This window comes from Sylvia atricapilla, chromosome 1 (assembly GCF_009819655.1).
Source record: "Sylvia atricapilla isolate bSylAtr1 chromosome 1, bSylAtr1.pri, whole genome shotgun sequence".
Taxonomy (NCBI): Eukaryota; Metazoa; Chordata; class Aves; order Passeriformes; family Sylviidae; genus Sylvia; species Sylvia atricapilla.
In genome coordinates, this window is record NC_089140.1 from 9,632,572 (window position 1) to 9,650,926 (window position 18,355).

General features: G+C 38.1%; 1 protein-coding gene across 1 annotated transcript in view; it reads right to left on the bottom strand.

Annotated features, from left to right (window-relative positions):
* The window catches only part of ESYT2 (extended synaptotagmin 2), an 81,362-nt gene that overhangs the window by 37,257 nt on the left and 25,750 nt on the right, over positions 1 to 18,355 (bottom strand). Inside the window, 5 exon segments of the mRNA XM_066314658.1 lie at positions 3,749 to 3,838; positions 4,669 to 4,741; positions 10,419 to 10,495; positions 12,274 to 12,408; positions 12,996 to 13,037. Of these exon segments, the coding sequence (XP_066170755.1) occupies positions 3,749 to 3,838; positions 4,669 to 4,741; positions 10,419 to 10,495; positions 12,274 to 12,408; positions 12,996 to 13,037 (417 nt within the window).

An 18,355-nucleotide genomic window follows, 5' to 3' on the forward strand; every position in this document is an offset into this window, starting at 1 on the left:
GAGTAGTACTCAAGTCAGCAAGTGGAAGGCAAAACTGTGAATCTGAAAATGAGAGCTTTGGAAGAGCTGCCCATTTTTCCTGCAAGATATCCTGTTTTCCAGCCATTGTTCTTTTTAGAACAATAGTATTTTTATGTGTTTGTCTTATTGGGAGGGTTTTGGCTTTTATTAAGAGAAAACGGTTGGGTTATGACACACCCTCAATTCTTAGTGTGCCACTGAACAAGCTTTTGAAAATTACCCTTTTACAGTACAACTATAAGCCACATGAACTTCTATAACTCAACCACAAGTCAAAATAAATATGCACTGATTTCTACTAAAAGTAAAATGATAACTAAAACTTTGAGAATCAATTATCTGGTAAATACACATAACCTTAATACAGTGAGAAATACACAAAGAACCTCACAAATCCTAACTGTTAACCCAGTGCTACCTTCTCTCTAGCATTAACACTCAAGATTTAAAGCACTACTTCAAACATTAGAATGCACATATTTCCCTCCCTTGAAATGTCCTGCCTATTTGGGCTTATTTTATAAGCAGATGAAACTTTTAGCACCTTCTTCAGAGTAACAACAACACAATACAGTATATAGGAAGTTTCATAAGATGTAAGAACTCTTGAAGGATCAAAAACTTTATGTATTACTCAGAAATATGAGAGTGGTAAACTCATAGGCCATGTTGCCTTATATAGTCATTAAGTCCAGCAAACAGATGATACAAAGTAAGAGGAATTGTTGCCAGTTACTTTAGACTGGAAAATATGAGAACAAAATCTAACGCTAGCTGCCAGCTAATTCCTCTTCTCTTCTAACAAAAATATTTTAAAAAAAGCTTTCTTTGGCTCCAGCCACTTGCTCTCTAGTAAGAGAACAGAATTTGGTTCTTGCTATAATAAGCATTATTTTACATTTTTCTACAGAAGTTAGAAAAATAAACACTGAGAAGACACACTGTGGTGGGGAGAGAAGGCTGCTTGGAAAAAGCTGAACGGCCATGGATAACTGTCAAAGTCATGGGCCATCTCAGGTTAATTTTTGAACCAAGTCACCCTTAGGTTTGCTCGGATATTGACCACAAGTTTAGTTTTTAAATGAAAGGAGGGTGAAAAACATTTTTGTATTTTAACATTTTTGCAACTGAATACTTTAGGGGAGGGCTTGACGTTTTAGTCCAAGATGATACTCCACTCTACTTCCCATCCTTTTTTTGTCCCACTAATAAAGTATCAGGGAGTAGGACAAAAGACAAAATTACTATGGACAAAGTATTTCCCTAAGTTCAGAAACTTTGACCAGTTCAGAAACTGACCTCAAATGAGAGGTGTATCACTTGGTATGTGTTCAGTTTTTTCTCTCAGGTGCAAGTTGTCCTAGTTAAGCCCTTTGCAAATGCACCACACTTAGATAAGAGTGGGCAGAGGTACCAGAGTTAAAATCTACTAGAGAAGGCTCTGGGGAGTACCAGAAGTGGAAGGTCTGGACATCGCCTTCCAGAGCAAGATGCTGGCAAGCAGAGCAGAGCCAGGAACTGCTTCTAAGGATTCCTGCTGCTGATCTCTCCCTCCCTACCACTGCCAGCTCTCCCTCCTCTCCCCTACAAGGCAGCAAACAGAAGCATCTGCAGGAGGTACCCCAGGGCAGCAATCCAGACATACTGGATCAGGTCATGGCTCTAGTGCAGTGTGTGTCAGACTGGCTCCTGCAGAAGGACTGTACAAAAACAGAACTGAGACAGACAACCCAAACTACATCTAGACAATGGAGAAACGTTATTCCTGCAGGAAAAAAAAAAAGGCAACGCCTCTGCCCACACAGCTACACTTTTATCCATGCTCCTCTAAACCAGAATGTTTGCACTTAACTTGTTTATTGGATGGTCCCTGGAATGAGCTGGGGACTGTACTGAGTATGGAAATTGTTTACAAGAGGATTAAACAGCAAAACGATATCAGAGAGTATGCTAACAATGACATAGTGCAAACCAGCATAAGACAGCATTCAATCCTTTTCAGGGCCACGCTTACTTTGTTAGGATAAACATGAAGATTAACAGTTGTCCTACACTCACTGCTAAGAGTGTAGTATGAGGTGAAATTTAAGCAGACATCTCCTAGTGTTCAGGCTCACTTCAGAATCTCTGGAAATCCAAATTTGGTTCATCCTAATATACTTCCTCAACTCTTTCCAAAGAAGAGCAACAATGTTTTATCAGTTTTGCATGAACTAAATCAGTTTTACAAAAGTACTGAGTAAATCAGACATAAAATATTTCCAAATTCTTGCATATTTTACTAATATTTATGTCTCCATTCCTTCCACCCAAGCACACATGGTTTCTCTAGACAGATGAAGCAAGCCACAGAAATAACACAAATATCTGAAGATTTTTCTAGGCCATACATTAACACCTAAAACCAAACCTACCTTTGCAACATGATAGCAAAAATTTATTACACGACATTTCTTCAAAGGAACTGTATCTCAGGAAGGTAGGTTCTTTGAAGAAAGTAACAACATACTTCCTAAAGCTGTTGAATTCACTCTCACCCCCCAAGCCTAGATCAACTTTTCAAACTTTTTCAGAGTATCAGACTGCTGATGAAACCAAGAGGACCAATTTGAGATGCTTCAAAGTGCCTAAACTCATACACTTTTAATTTGTGACCTGCCAGTCTGAAATTGTTAAACCTTGACATAGTTAAGTTTTAATGTTTAATTAGAACACATTCAAGGAAAGCTTGCGATGGAAAATATACTTTCAAGTAAGAGATGGAAACAATTCATTTCTTTAAAGAAGTCTGTGGAGCTTAAGAATTTTCACATTGATCACATTTTCTGTTAAGCTCTTACGGATAATTATTAAAAGCAGTACCAAATTTCAAATTGCTGAAACTGCCTCACACACACATACACAACATCAAAGAATTTTCCATTAGCCAAATGCAATGTGTATTATGTTATCCTTTATACTTTTATAAAAGGAAGATTGTTGAAGTGCCATGCCTGAAACTGAAAGCATTTGAGAGCTGTCCTGTTGTTTACACATGCCAGTTTGGCTTTATCATTTTCGTACCAGAAAGACCTTGTTGGCTCACCTTTGTTTCACTGTTATTCCTGCCCAAACATGCACTTTGGCCGAGCACATTTTCCAGGTGAATTCTGTGACCTTCTCTCTGCTTTCCTCTTTTGCTACTATCATGATCATTTTGAATTCCACCTCCATCTCACATTTTCTGCATCCACCCTCACACTTGGGTCACTGGTAAATGTAATGGAAATTGCCCACTTCCTATCTAAGACAACAACTTCACAGTGAGTGGGTAATTTCTCATTCTAATTTTAATTTGTATTAACACCAGCACCAGTTTTCGTAACAATCTTGCACAGATTTTGTGAAATTTCAAGTTAGATCATGCTTACCTACTCACAAGAACAGCAACAAAAGCTTTTTTATAACCAATCTAGATGGTATCTACTGATCTTTCCTTACCCAGAAGACTTGTAAGAAAAGTCTAACAGCTTTGACAAAACACACTTCCAAATTCCAAAGTAATTACTATCCATCTTGGTTCCTGTTAGCATTCATAAAAATTTTTCCAGTGCTTATCTGTCAAAGCTCAGCCAGACAGCAGGGATTTCCCAAACTCTTTTTCTTGCTCCATCATTTTCTATCTACTGTCATTAGCCCTCTAAAAAAAGTGGAAAGGGTGCTTAAAAAAGGGTGTAAAAGTGCTTACAGGTTTCCTAAGGAAAAAAAGGGACAGTGCTCCAATTAGCGGCATGTCTCCAATTAGTGGTTCCAGGATAACCCGCATGGTGCCATGGATCTGTGACAGGGGAAGAAATAAAAGACAATGAAATTGATTTTAGTCAAGTTTTAAATAAAATTTATTTGCTGTCAATGCTCACATTTTTAATTCATTAAATTCTTGCTAACGGAATTATTTTTATATATATATATATATAAAATTCTATATAAATATATATCATCCAAACCCAAAAACAATCATACAAGCACTTAAAAATTCTGCTTAAAAATTCATTTCATTCATCTGTATCATGCAATGCCATGTTAGAGGTAATCTCTTAAAAGTGTGAAGTAGATTATTTCTACAGCTCCATGTAAACAAACATGACACAAGAAGTGCAGTGGCATCCACAGGTATCGGAGCAAAAGCAGGAAATCCTTACAGCTGTGTCAAGACACACAAGCAAAAGGGCAAATTCTGCTCCTTGGGGAGAGATCTGTTATCAGAAAGTTAAGGAAATCTCAAAAACAATTTAAGAAGGCAAGGCTACTAATAGTAATTGCATCTAAACCAGTAACTCTATCTGATGCTTAGATATGACATGAAATAAAATTTTAGGCTCCGTGGTGCCTTTATAAACTGACTCATCACTTGAACACAACACCGTACATTGGCTTGATGTGAAATTATCTCCAGCTTTTCCTGTAGCAAATGTTGTATATTTGTTCTACATCTTAGATATTTTTCTTTTAAGTCATGTTACTGGAATTTTAATGCAGTATCAATACTATTCAAATAAGAAAAAAAATAGTAAGCTCCAAAACTACATAATTACTGTTGCTTTCTTATAGATTATTTCATCAGAAAACAGTGATTTAGTGACGAAAATCAAAAGAACTGAATTTCACCTGTATACTTTTCACACCAGCTCTGCAGAAGTATCTCTTGATCTCCAAATCAATTTCACAGTTTCCAACAAAACTAAACCAAAAAAGAAAGTATACATGTCATTTTTATGGACTCAATTGCAATAAACTGTTAGTTCTGTTCTGCACTGTCATGACAATGTATTTTGTGTCTCAGTGTATGCACAAAAATTGCACGTTGAAATATTAGAACATAAAACAATGTCAGTTTGCCAGAACATCCCCTTCAAAACATCATCACTGCCATCAAATTCACTCAAATTAATATCTAGGTTTGCTACCATCTCCAGAAGGATGCATAATAGCAAAGAAGCATGAGGCCCTACTTTTGGGAAATAATGGATACAGAATTCATACTCCATTTCAGGGAAGCTCTCCACAGATCTCATTGATTGTAAATGTATCCAAATCTGCTCTCATCTAACATAATCATGAGAAGCACTAGACAGAGATAGTGGTTAGGCTAAAAATGAAACTTGTCTGAAATATTCATAGACTTGCAAAGCCAGTCGTATTTAGAATTTCAGTAAGCAGGGCATGCTGAGCTGAATGATCTTCTAAGCAAGTTTTAAGCCAAGAACAGTTGAGCCCTTTCTGAAGGGAGAGAAGGAAGGAAGCAAATTAGAGAGCATATTAAAAACTACGCAAATTTTTCCCTGAACAGTTCTTTCATCCCATTTTTGGGGATGCAAGGTCAAGTGATTGAAATTTTTCAGATGCTGCCCTGTATTTCAGATTTGTCAAAGTTGATAAAAAGAAGTCTCATCTATTTTGTCCATGCTACGAGGCTACAACATTATTCACACACATCTCAGTACTGGACATTTAGCTGCTTTCCCTGAAGCTTCATGCAGGTCAAGCATGAACCAGCAGAGCTGAGCAACCTTTTTTTCCCAAGAGCTGGTACTGCTGTGAGACACATTGGTTCTGAAATGTTGAGACTCAACAAAGAATTCAAGAGGAAAGCTTGAGACTGATTTAGCATGGAATTGGTCAATGATTCGAGAGAATGAGAGCTGAAAGCAAAATCCAACAGCTTGAATACCATGCTCCAGGTAGGGAGAGATGAGCTGATGAGGACACTGAAGATAGAGGCTGTAACAGAAGGACAGATGAAATCTGAAGAGCTTTCTGAACTGCCCAGGTAAAGAAAATGGAAGAAGGAACCAAGTGGGATGGAGAGGAGCCAGATTAAAGCCAGATACTGCTGAAGGGAGGGGGAACTTGTTTCCTCTGCAGAGCATCCTGTTTCAGGTTCTGCATAGAGCCCAGCTTTCTGCACATCAGTTCCTTAGACCTGGCCTGTGAAGTGTACAGTGTAGCACTGTTAGCTGTGTTTGGGAGTATGAAGCAATCTTATTACAAAAATGTTTGGGGAATTGTGAACAAAATGAAATTGCTGTCTTCATTGGCCATTCTAGGCTCAAGTCAATGTAAAATAAATTACTCTTACAGTAAGAGCAGACCATCAGGATTGCTTCTCCCACCCCGAGTCTAATGGCCACAAAGCAATACCAAAAGAAAAAAAAACGGTGAGAGCTGCTGCATTCCACATATCCATTATCCAAATCATCTGTATCCTCCTCTGCTCTGTGTGCAGTGGTGCTGTCTTTGGGATTTCAACAAATGCAAATCTGATCAATCCCTTAAAGAGAAGTAAGCAATAGTACCAAGACCTTCCTGTAAACATCCATCACTGGAATTAATTTTTGACTATTCAAAAGGTAACACTATGCAGAATCCTGTTTGTTCAATGGCCAGTTTGGGGAACTAGAAGACAAACATGATGGGGTCTATGTCAAAGGAAGGTGACAGTTGCTTTCCTTGGAAAGAATGTAGTGTGACTGTACAGTTTAAAAATAGGCATGTAACTTTTAATACACAATTTAAAACTAAGTAATTTCTATTTTTAGCCTATCTAACTATATATAGAGATAGTAGAGATATATATAAATACACTCCCACATATATATATATATAATTGCATAACAACATGAGACAGAGAAGCAAGGTCAATTAAAACCTGCAACTGAAACCTCAATCTCAGCACTCTGCAGCATCAGAACTATTTGTGTTATGAAGGCTGGGAAGCAATATGCTTGTTTGAAAATCCGTAACAACATGATGACAAACTGAAGTAAGAATAGTAACAAACTGCATTTGAGGGGACTAAGTCAACAACATTTAACTTTATAATAAAGCTAAATATGGTTTTATCCCCTAAGATATTTGGCTGATATAACAGTCGATGCCTACACAATTCCACTGTAATATACTATACACCTTGAAAGCCTATTTAGTAAGCAAATTCTGTAATTTCAGATAATAATATCCCAGAAATATTTATGATCCCTTTAAGGTACAGAATGCCGAGACAGACAACAGTTTAATGAGGACACTCTTGTAAGAATATTAACTGCAGCTGTACTGAATCAAACGAGAAGCACAATGTGGTCATTGTAGACCATGGAAGATACCTAGAAGAAAAAGTAAAAAGGTTATGGCAAAAATATTTCCTATATTACAGTGATATATGGTTCTGTACACTGGACTATCTTAATTGTTTTTAGAAAGTCTTTAGGCCTTATTCTTTCATCTGTCTTCTGCCACTATAATGTAGTGAGTCTCCACATTCAAGTATTCCACACCTGAAAAAATCTGCCATGTGTTTCAATCTGCAGTCTAAAACTTTTTCAGTGCACCAATTATTTTGTGTCAATGAGAACCTGAAAAACTCAGGCTATTAACAACTATTTCTCCAACTTCTCAATCTTTTTTGCTTTCTTTGCCACAGTTCACATTTAAATTGACTGAGTTTATCTTGTTTTCTGTTGATCCATAACCTTTACCCATATATTTACTACACTCACTTTAGCAAATGCAAGATTTCTTTTAATTAACATTTTATTCAGATTTTATCTTTATTTGGTCAACTGGCTGAAATTTTTCCCTTGCCTGTATTTGTCAACAGCAACTAGACTTTTAAACTATAATGAGTTTTGATACTGTCTTAACATGAACTCCACAGAAAGAGAAAGGCAAAGCATTCCCTTCATAAATATGGCCCTCAAACCAAACTTTTAAATACATTCTCCAGTGAGTGCTTTGTGGATTAGCTATTCAAGCTACTTAAGAGTGAAGTTCTTAACTGGATTCTGAGCAAGGCACAAAACCTGTTCCAAAGACTTCTGAAAAATACTCTGATCATGCACTCAATATCCTTGCAGAAACAATAGAAACTACACCAAAACACATTCATTTTGCAATTAAAATTAAAAGCAGACATGGAAAAAAAAAAACAAACTCAAAACACTATAGAGTTTTAGAGAGACACTGACACTACTTAAATGCACTATGGAAGATCCAAAGCAAATGCACACAGACCACCACATACAACTGACAGTAGAAAGGGCTAGAAGAAGCCACAATAGTGAAACCGCTGGATAAAAGGGGATTCTTAAAAGAATTAATGCACTTCAAACTGAAAAAAATACAAATAAAATCTTTCCTTCCTTCCCTCACCACACACCCCACAGGGCTTGGCTTCCTACGACTATTCTTATGAATGTTTAGAGAGCTTATTTGAGAGGGCCTTCTCAACTGTATTTAGAGAATGAAGGGTTTATAGAAAGCTCCTAACTTTAAACTCAGAAATAAATTAAAATTACAACAAACTAACTGGAGACTAAAATCTACAGGGATAAATACTCCAAAGGATGGACTTTTCTCCAGCAGTGAGACTGCTCTTTACAATCTTGCAAAACGGCAACATAAGACATAATTTAGGGTTTATATCTGTATTTCACTCTGTATCCAAATGTACCAAGGGATGCTTATTCCTCCTGTTAGGACTGAGACAATCCCACTGATAAGACTCTCAGAGGATATATAAATCAAACTATTAAAAAGCAAACAACATCAAACAGTAACAACTGGTACAGGGGGCCAGGGGGGGCTCTCTGTCTTAAACTTGCATACTAAAAGCCTTTGAAAAAGAGCCCTTTCTGAATGAGGTGCCAAGGACAAGTCTTAAATATGAAACAGGACTTCCTCTGATGATGGTTTTGTCTAAGCCTTAATTCCTAGAAGCTGTGATAGTCACTCCAGAGCTCTCATTTCCATTTGCTTCCTGGGAGCCTGTGCCACTGGCAGTAGGGACAGGCTGCCAGGATCAACAGGCACCCAGCTGACCCAGCACTGTCATTTTTACTTAAACCACTTCAAGGAATTTATTTCAGCCTTTTAGACTGGATTCTATTGCAGCAGTCTACCACTTCTCTAAGTAGGCTGAAAGGTAATACAATGAGATATATGGGTAAAGATTTCCTTCAGGTCTTTGTAACAGGACATTACTCCTGAAACTTCTGTAGAAACATACTGGCCTTTTTACTTCTCTCTACTTCATGGGGATGAGCAGAAATTTAAAAAAAAAAAAAATACTAGATTCACTCTGTCCTCCTATGAATAGTTCTGCCATAAAGGGAAGAAGCAGTCTTGGAAAAGAAACAACTCAAAAACAATTTCTATGGACTGTTTGGTCAGACAAGATTGTTTTACTGAGGGCTTATCTCTGAAGAGGCGAGGCTGCTCTCCCAGCTGCTGTTAAAAGAAGCAACAAAGAGAAAACTGAAGGAAGTGGCTCCACTGAGGCTAACACATTCATGAAATATGCTCTCAAGAGTCAATCCTGCTGTATTTTGTCCACACCAATCCCTGACTTAGACAGCTGTGTCTTTCCTACAGGAATAAAGTGATGCAATTCCATAAAGAATGGGCTCTGCTCAAAGACGTAGCCCCCCACCTGCTCTGGAACCCAGGGAGGGAGGCAGCAGCCTTTTCTCCTATCACTCTGGGGCCTGCCCAGCTCTGCCAAAGCAGCAAAGGCTTCAGCATAGCTGAGCTTTAGATAAATAATCAAATTTAAGAATAACCACATTCACATTTTAGAAGTGCCTCTGAAGCTGAGATGCCTGATGACCCTCCAGGGAAGCAGTGAGGAACACAGAATGCTGCTCCTTGCTGGACTGTCAATGACTGACAAATTTGGCCTTTCCATACCCCATAAACAGGCAAAAGTAGCCACAGTACCACAGACCTATGATGGTCAATTATAAAAACATTGCTGGATTCACTGACTGAGCTTTCAAAAAACTCTGCAACTGCAGACTGTGTTGAGAATGACTTGGGTAAATACAGGGTAGACCTACTGAGAAACCTATATAAAAGGGGTCATGATGAAATAGCAAAGAAACCTGAAGCAATGGGGCACAGTCATTCTGGCATTTTATAATAAACAGACTTACTCTGGTAAAGCGAACACTAATTCTCCTGTAGCTATCATTATTTTTTTCTAATACTATATTAAAAAAAGGAATCTAAGTAACTGAGAAAAGCAAAACACCCCAAAAAATCTTACATCTTAGACTTTAGACTACATTTAATGTCAAAGTATCAAAACACTGAGAATACAAGGCAAAGATAGTGCTTTATCTTTGGAAAGTATTTTTTTATTAACATGACTTCAGTGATAAAACCACACAGAGTTGATATCCCACTTCCCTTAGATAAATGCTGTTTACAGCATGCAGCTTCTTCTTCGACTCATACACAATTAGAACTAACTACATTTGCATAACGAAGCAATTCTCCTTTCAGGTCAATGTAACTGTCAAATCAAACAATGTGCAGATTATAAAGCATGGACCCCATTTTAATACAGTAATAAAGTTTACCTGATTTGAAGATCCAAAATTATCTGCCTTTTGTCCACGTTTTCAGTGTACACTTTTACACCATTTATCCTCAGAGGCTGAAATAACGAAGCAAGTAAAAGTTGGACTCTTCTACAGAAGTATATTAAACTCTTAACTTTGAAATAAAGGTGAATATAGGCATGTACATGCCTGAAGTTAAGAACCTACTATAAACATTAAAAGGTGTGAAGTAAGGCTATCAATTTAGTTCGAATTCTTATTTCAAGGATAAAAATTACATTGCTGGGATCCAATTAACCACAATCCTTCCAGCAATTACGCCGGGTCTAGACCACTAAACTTCAAGATTTACAAAATATTTAATAATCAAGCTTTCTCTCCCCCCTGCATAAACATCTGATTTCTCTGTACAGTTGTATGTCTAACAGTCCCAAAGCATTCTTCTGCATGTAACTACAACAACAAACCAAATTTAGTTCACAAAAACACAGTTGCCTTAAGTGGAATTCGGTGAGAATGGATGGAAAAGGATCTGTAATTCCCATAAAAAGTTGTGTCAACCACCCTAAATCTCTGCTGTCTCTCTAAATCACTGTGTTCACACTGTCCCCTCTCTCCCTTCCTCATACATAATTAACACATATCAATCACACATTCAGGCCTCAAACATTCATCAAACAGTAGACAAGAGAGGATGACTAACAACCTCACTTCTGAGTTTTTCCTTTCTTGAAAACTCTTCATATTTCTATTTACACCTTTTTGATAATTTGTGTAAAATCAAGATCTCACTGCTGTGTTGGGGCTGTGCAGCTCAATCAACTCAAGGCTGCAATATAAAGTAAGAATAGCTGTTTGTCATGTCCAAGCTTACTCAATCCAGCTGCAGAACCATACAGAGGTCTTGGAGCTAATCTAAAACCTACTTAAAATTAGTATAGCTTAAAAGGAATGCTACAGTCTGTAATACAAATATATCTAGGGCAGGACAGAGGCCCTGTGTAAAAGGACTTACAACTTAAAAAAATAATAAACCCAACGCACAAAAGGTGCAGTAAAGCATAATGAACTGTAACCTACATGAAATAGAGTCACAAAGAGAGGAAAAACAATTCCCCTCTATCATACCTGAAAATTAATTTGAGGTTTCCGAACATTTGAGGGTGTGTGGGGGTGTTGATTTTTAAATCCTTACTTGAAATTCCACTTATGACAAGCAATAGAAACACAGAAGACAACTTCAAACAAAAGCTGTTAAACTGCATCTCAAAGTAAAGTTCTGGTTAATGCAGAGAAGATTAAGTAGTGCTGAACTTGCTGCAAGCAGAGGGAATCATTCTTGGTTTGCTCTGGTCAAACAGACTCCTCTACTGGTAGGTATAAGACCCCTTCCCTCATGGGCTGGAATGGAAGACAAACATCTGTATGACCCTTGATACTGCGTTATGTGCAGTCCTTGAAAAGCCAAGCCAGCAGCCTTGTCATTGACTCCACACATAACATGATTAGAAGTGCATCTGCTACAAGAAAACTGCGCTTGGATCATCGGGCAAAAAGGTCACTGCTCACTTAATGCAAAGCATTGCACGAACAATTTTAAAATCAGATTGCTGTGAGCTCTTCATGTGACCAGGCATTACTACATTGAGTCATCTCCAAATTCTCAGTCAAGTTTCTGAAGCACAGATCCCAGGAAATGCAATAAAGCCTCTGCTAAAAAACCCACACGTTTTTATTTTAATGTTAAAACAGAAATCAGAATCAAGCTTATGACCAAGTGTCACAGAGAAATGTTTCTAAATAGATTTGAAGAGGCTACATGAAAATGTTATGTAAAATAGGGTCTCTTAAAAAAACTTCACCAGACACTGACCTGATGACCAATATCAATCTTTGTAAAACTGAAGGTACTGAGGTGGTTGTTTGCTCCTCTTACTGCTGGTTCTATGGTTTCTCGGAAGAGTTTCTCAATGAATTGACAAATAAAAGGCCACATCTGTTTTACAGTCTAAGGAGAAAAAAATATATACATGGAAGTACAGTTCTTAAATACATGAATAAGTTATAAATGTAAAAGAAATCAGAACTTCACTGTATCTGAATTTTCTATCTGAAAATTCTATAGTAGTTTTTTTTTCTTACTATTTCCCAATTAAATCAAGCTCTTCTATGCTCGTTGAATGAAAGATATTTTTTAAAAAGTAAGCTACATAGATTTATATCTTAAATTATCACACACGCACAAATCAAAACTTCAAATTTCACTTATTTTTAGATTGTAGGTCAGGAACCTACAGTAACTGGAAAGTATCCCAGACAAGTATGAAAATTAAAGACTGTGTTTACAGCTGCTATGACTTCCACACAATTATAGCTGTCATTACTGTAATGCCATTTTAAATCATTCATAAAACTCATAATTTTGGGATCATGAAACTAAATTTAATCTTTCTTGTGACTAAATGGATCAACAACTAAAGACTTCAAGCATATAAAGTTAAAACTACTCTGTTCTCAGATTCTTGTCTCATCTCTCATTTTAATCTCAGCTTTCCCTCCTGCCCCTTCCCATTTGGGAGTAATACTTCTCCTTACCTTGTTGAGCCATTCTGCCCTCTCTGTGTCTGGAAAATGCACCTAAAAAACCAAAACAAACACAAACCAAAAATTAATACAAATACAAAACACTTTTTAGTTAATTGTGCCCAGTCATTAATAGTACCAGAAAGTTTAGGGATCTCCCTACACAGTGGACAACATATTGAGCAGTTAACACTCTTGACATTAAAGAGAATAAATATACAAATAAATTAGAATACAAACTCATTTCTGAACTACATAAAATATGCTTGGACTTGTTTCTAAGAGTAGCATCTGGAACAAAGTATTGCTGTACACCATGGACAACCTAAAAAACAAGCATAGCAAACACAGCTTGTGTCACCCAATATTAACACAACATGTAGCTTCCAGAGGTCCCAACTGCACTTCTACTTCCTTTCATTCATGACCAATCTTTCTCAATGCCAATAAATCATGGCTATAAATATTTAATCAGTTAAGCTGAAGCTCAGGAATATGGATTTAGGTTCAGCCCAAATTTTTGCACATTAAAAAGCCTTTTGAAAGGCATTTCTAGTGATTTCTTTTCTTAAACAATAGCAGAAACGAGTCAGAGACAGTGTGACAGTTTATACACAGGGCAGAGAGTGCCTATGCAACAGGAAAACATCAATTAAATGCTGGAAGAACAGACACAGTTTTCCAAACATTGGAGAGCACAGTTAGCAGCTTTACCTTTTACAAACACATGCACACACACACACACAAAAAAAACCCCAAAAAACAACAACAACAACAAAAAAAAAAAAAAAAAACCAACAAAACCAAACATCACCACCAAACAAAAATAAAGCCCTGAAGAAGCAGAGCTAACAGAATTTCTTTAGAAACTCACAGGCTGTAGAACAAGATGCAGATCACACTTCCCAAACACAAAGAGCCTTTGAACACACTAAAAAACCATGACCTACATATAGTGACTTCTGTGAGGCAATGTCTCTACCGAACTGCAAAGTCTTAATCTCTTCATAGCATAACAGATTGTACCACTGCCTTCAACAACAGTTATTTTTACTATGCATATCCCAGATGTGAACAGTCAGTGAAAGACCTACTCTCTAAACTGTAATTTCAACAAGATGAATTTGAAAGCAAGCCCCATTAATGATTTTTTCTGGTTTTATTCACTTCTTGCATCAAGAATCAAGCACTAACATATTCTTCATATCCTCAATCTACCCTCAGAGCAGTCCTTAATTTCATCTAATCCCCCCCCAACGTTTGCTATACAGTTTTTGCTATACTGCCCCCCATCATCATTAGTGTCACAGTTATCTCTCCAGTCTGTTTCTTTTTCAACAGTCCCAGGTCAGTAACAAAGGTAAGCCCCATGTTACTACAGATTCTTAAAGAATTACAAATGCTGCTGTCTTCAACTGTCAAGAAAGGCTCTTAGCATCTTTTTCACATACATCACATATCTCTCAAAAGCATGACAAGTGGTGCAAAAATGTCCAGTGATCTGTTTGACTGTGAGAAAAAACATTCAACATAGTCTATTCTACTAACAAAGTTAAAAGAACAGAATTATTAATAATGGATGGAACTACTTGGGAGCCATGTTATCTTATTTATTTAGAATTAATTGCCTAGAAAATTATGGTGGGTAGAATGTCAGAACTCTGTATTTAGAGGGTTGGGGGTGGTAACAGCTTTTTGAAAACAAAAAATACTTAATTTGTTTTTTACTTTTGCAACACGAGCAGTTACAAGTAAGTACATGAACTTAGAGCTGAACAAAGCTTATACTCAGTTTTTTTCTTGCAAGTTTCTTGAGTTGCTTCTAATGCTTAAAAAGTTGAAGGAATCGAAAGAATGAACATTGTTAACCCAAACAGTAATAAATAACATTTTGATCTTCCCTCTAAAATATTTGCCCTCTGAATCTGCAATCAGAGAAAGTGCCAATTCTCTATAATGACTTATGCATGATGTTGGATCAACATTTCATTCTGAATTCCTTAGGAGAGCAATCAGTGATGTTCAGTTTGACAGGGTGAGAGCTGCAGAGATGTTCCTCACGGGGGAACCAACATAATCCAGGAGGAAATGGCCAGCAACCTGCTACATCACTTAGACAAGCACAAGTCTCTGTGGCTGGAAGGATCCACCCAACGGTACTGAGGCAGCATGGCAGAAGGGCTCATAGAGCCACTTCCCCATCATTTACCAGCACTCCTGGCTAACTGGGGAGGTCCCAGGTGACTGGAGGTCAGGAAATGTAACCCCATCCACAAGGGTCCAGGGAACTACAGGCCTGTCACTCTGACCTTAGTGCCAGCAGAGGTCGTGGAGCTGATCTCCTGTTATGATAGCATGACATACTTAGTGGATGAGGGAAAGGCTGTCCATGTGTTGACCCAGACTTTAGTGACACCTTTGCCATGTTTTCCCACAGCCTTCTCCTGCAGAAACTGGCTGCTCATGGTTCACACTGGTGTACAATTAGCTGGATAAAAAACTGGCTGGATGGCCAGGCCCAGAGGGTGCTGGGGAATGGAGTTAAATCCATGCTTGTAACTCTGGGCAGTCAAAAGTGTGTGCCCCAGGGCTCAGTGTTAAGGACACTCCTGTTTATTATTGTTATCAATGATCTGTATGAAGGGATCGACAGCATCCTCAGTCAATTTGCAGGTGACACCAAGTTGGGTGGGACTATTGATCTGCTGGGGGGCAGGAAGAGTCTGCAGAGGGATCTGGACAGTCTGGAGTGATGGACCAAGGCCAGTGGCAGGAGGTTCAGCAAGGCCAAGTGCTGGGCCCTGCACTTGTATCACAAGGACCCCAGGCAGGGCGACAGGCTGGGGACAGAGTGACTGCAAAGTGGCTCTGTGGGAAAGGACCTGGGGGTGCTGGTCAACAGCAGCTGAACATGAGCCAGGTGTGCCCAGGTGGCCAGGAAAGCCAAAGACATCCTGGCCTATATCAGAAATGGCCAGCAGGATCAGGGCAGTGATTGTCCCCCTGTACTGGGTGGCAGTGCACCTGGAATCCTAAGGCCAGTTTTGGATTCCTCAATACAAGAAGGACATGGAGGTGCTGGAGCATGTCCAGAGAAGGGCAACAGAGCTGGTGAAGGGTCTGCAGCCCAAGTTTTAGCTGGAGCACTAGATGGAGCTGGGGGTTGTTGAGAAAAGGAAACTCAGAGGAGACCTTACAGCTCCCTACAATTACCTGAAAGGAGGCTGTAGCGAGATGAGAGTCACTCTCTTATCCCAAGTGAAAAAGAGGATAAGAGGAAATAGCCTCAAGTTGCACCAGAGAGGTTTAGAATGGATATAATTTTATTTTGTTTCTGTGGAAAGAAAGAGGTGTTAAGCACTAGAACACGCTGCCTAAGGTGGTAGAGTCACCAGTGCTGGATGTATTAAAAAAAATCTTGCAGATGTGGCATTTAGAGACATATTTTAGTGGTGGATCTAGCAGTGTCAGATTAATAGTTGGACTTGATATTCTTAGAGGTCTTTTCCTAAATTCTACAATTCTACAGCCATTCCAATGAACAGCAACAAAATAAAATAGAAACAACAAATTAAACACACAGATGAGGAACAGAAAACTCATGAAAATACCAAAAGCACCAAAACCAAACCTGTCTGCTGTGAGTAATGCAAGAGATAACAGTTGTCATGTTCACGACTCATTTTTAGTCTTCTGTACAAGTATCCAGTTGACATTCAACAGAAGAGACACACTAGACTGGAGAGAGGCTTCCCGCTCTAAATATAACCTCAGCCCAGATGAAATTCACCTCCCTCCAAAGGGTGATCCAACCTCCCAGATTCAGAGTATAAACTTCTGAAGGCACAGGCCACATTCCCTGCACCATGCACACAGGTGACATCCAGTACACCTCTGTGGAATGAGGAAAAGAGGAAGCATCTCTCTTGCACCTATCAAGCACTCCTCATGTTCAGCCCCAAATTATGCAGAAACATTTGAGAGAGGTTGGGAAACAAACACGAGGCCACAGATACTCAAATCTACCCATATATGCTAATTTATTAACTTTAGATTTTATCTACTGTAGTCTTAAGGCCTTTTTTAACAGGACATGACTTAATTTTTCCACAGATTTAATAATTGTCCTATAGTGTTTCACACCTATCATGCTCCTACAGTTACATGGGTTGGCACTAAGCCTGCTCCTCAATTACGTAAGCCTAGTTTACTCCTGCAGTTGCATGTGATAATAGGCAACAAATAATACAGTATCTTCCATCCCTGTTTCTCATCCCTTTTCCATTCTTGCTTTTCTGCTTGCTCACTCCAATTTTAATTAATTCAGTTTGGTGCCTATTCTGACACTCAAAACAGAGAGCAGAGACCCTTGTATTTTTAAAACTATGAAATTTTCAGTCAAGCCAACCTTAAATCAAAAGCTAGGCTTTTCTTAATCTTTAATGCACCAAACCCATGTTGGCTGAAAACAAAGAATAAAATATTTATCCATCTACTAATCCCATTTATTTTTAGCCTGCTATATGGAGACCCCAATGCTAGTGGCAAAATTATGTTTTGCTTTAAGAGTTTTTGACTTCAAATACAATCTAATGCAGAGACAACAGGAGAAAGCCTTAGGGATGGAAGCTGGTACACAGGATCACTCAGGACTGACACAAAAACACTGAAGCAACTGCATAAACATTTTTATGGCCAGAAGCAAGAATCAGACCAACTGATGTGCAAAATCTGTTAATTCTTGTATAAAAATCTATTGACAAGCACGACAGAAAGAGATAGAAGTCAAGATTTTCAGCTCAGACAGTTAACAACTAAAAGCATTTTCCTCTTGGCTCCTGTCAGTAAATTGCTCCTGCAGGTTTGACAATTACGGTGTCATTTCCACCACTCGGTGTAGTAATTTATTATTCAAAGCAAAGCATAACAAGAGAGAACTGTTGCAAGAAATGCCCTAACGACCATGTTCAACACCAAAAACATCATAATATTACATGTTCCAGAAAGTTCTATTATTAAATGTTACCTTGTAAAATACTTGGAAATGCTGAAAAAATGCATTTTTGCACATTAAAAAGAGGCTATTTGGCTTTCTCACAAAACTGCTTGTGCTTAGCTATAAACAAATTTGATGTTTACTTTCTATTTCTGATCCTACACTTTCAAAAACTCAATTCAGAACACAGTATTTTTTGTAATGATCAATAAAATACCAGAAAGAGCCCAAGGAATGCAGTTCCTTGTTCTGTTCTGGAAGACAATAAAAGAAAAAAAGCACAAAAGAAAATCACTTACAGTAACAGTAACAGCAGAAATATTTCTTACCCACAATTATTTTATTTTTCAAACTCTCTACATACACTCTTCATATT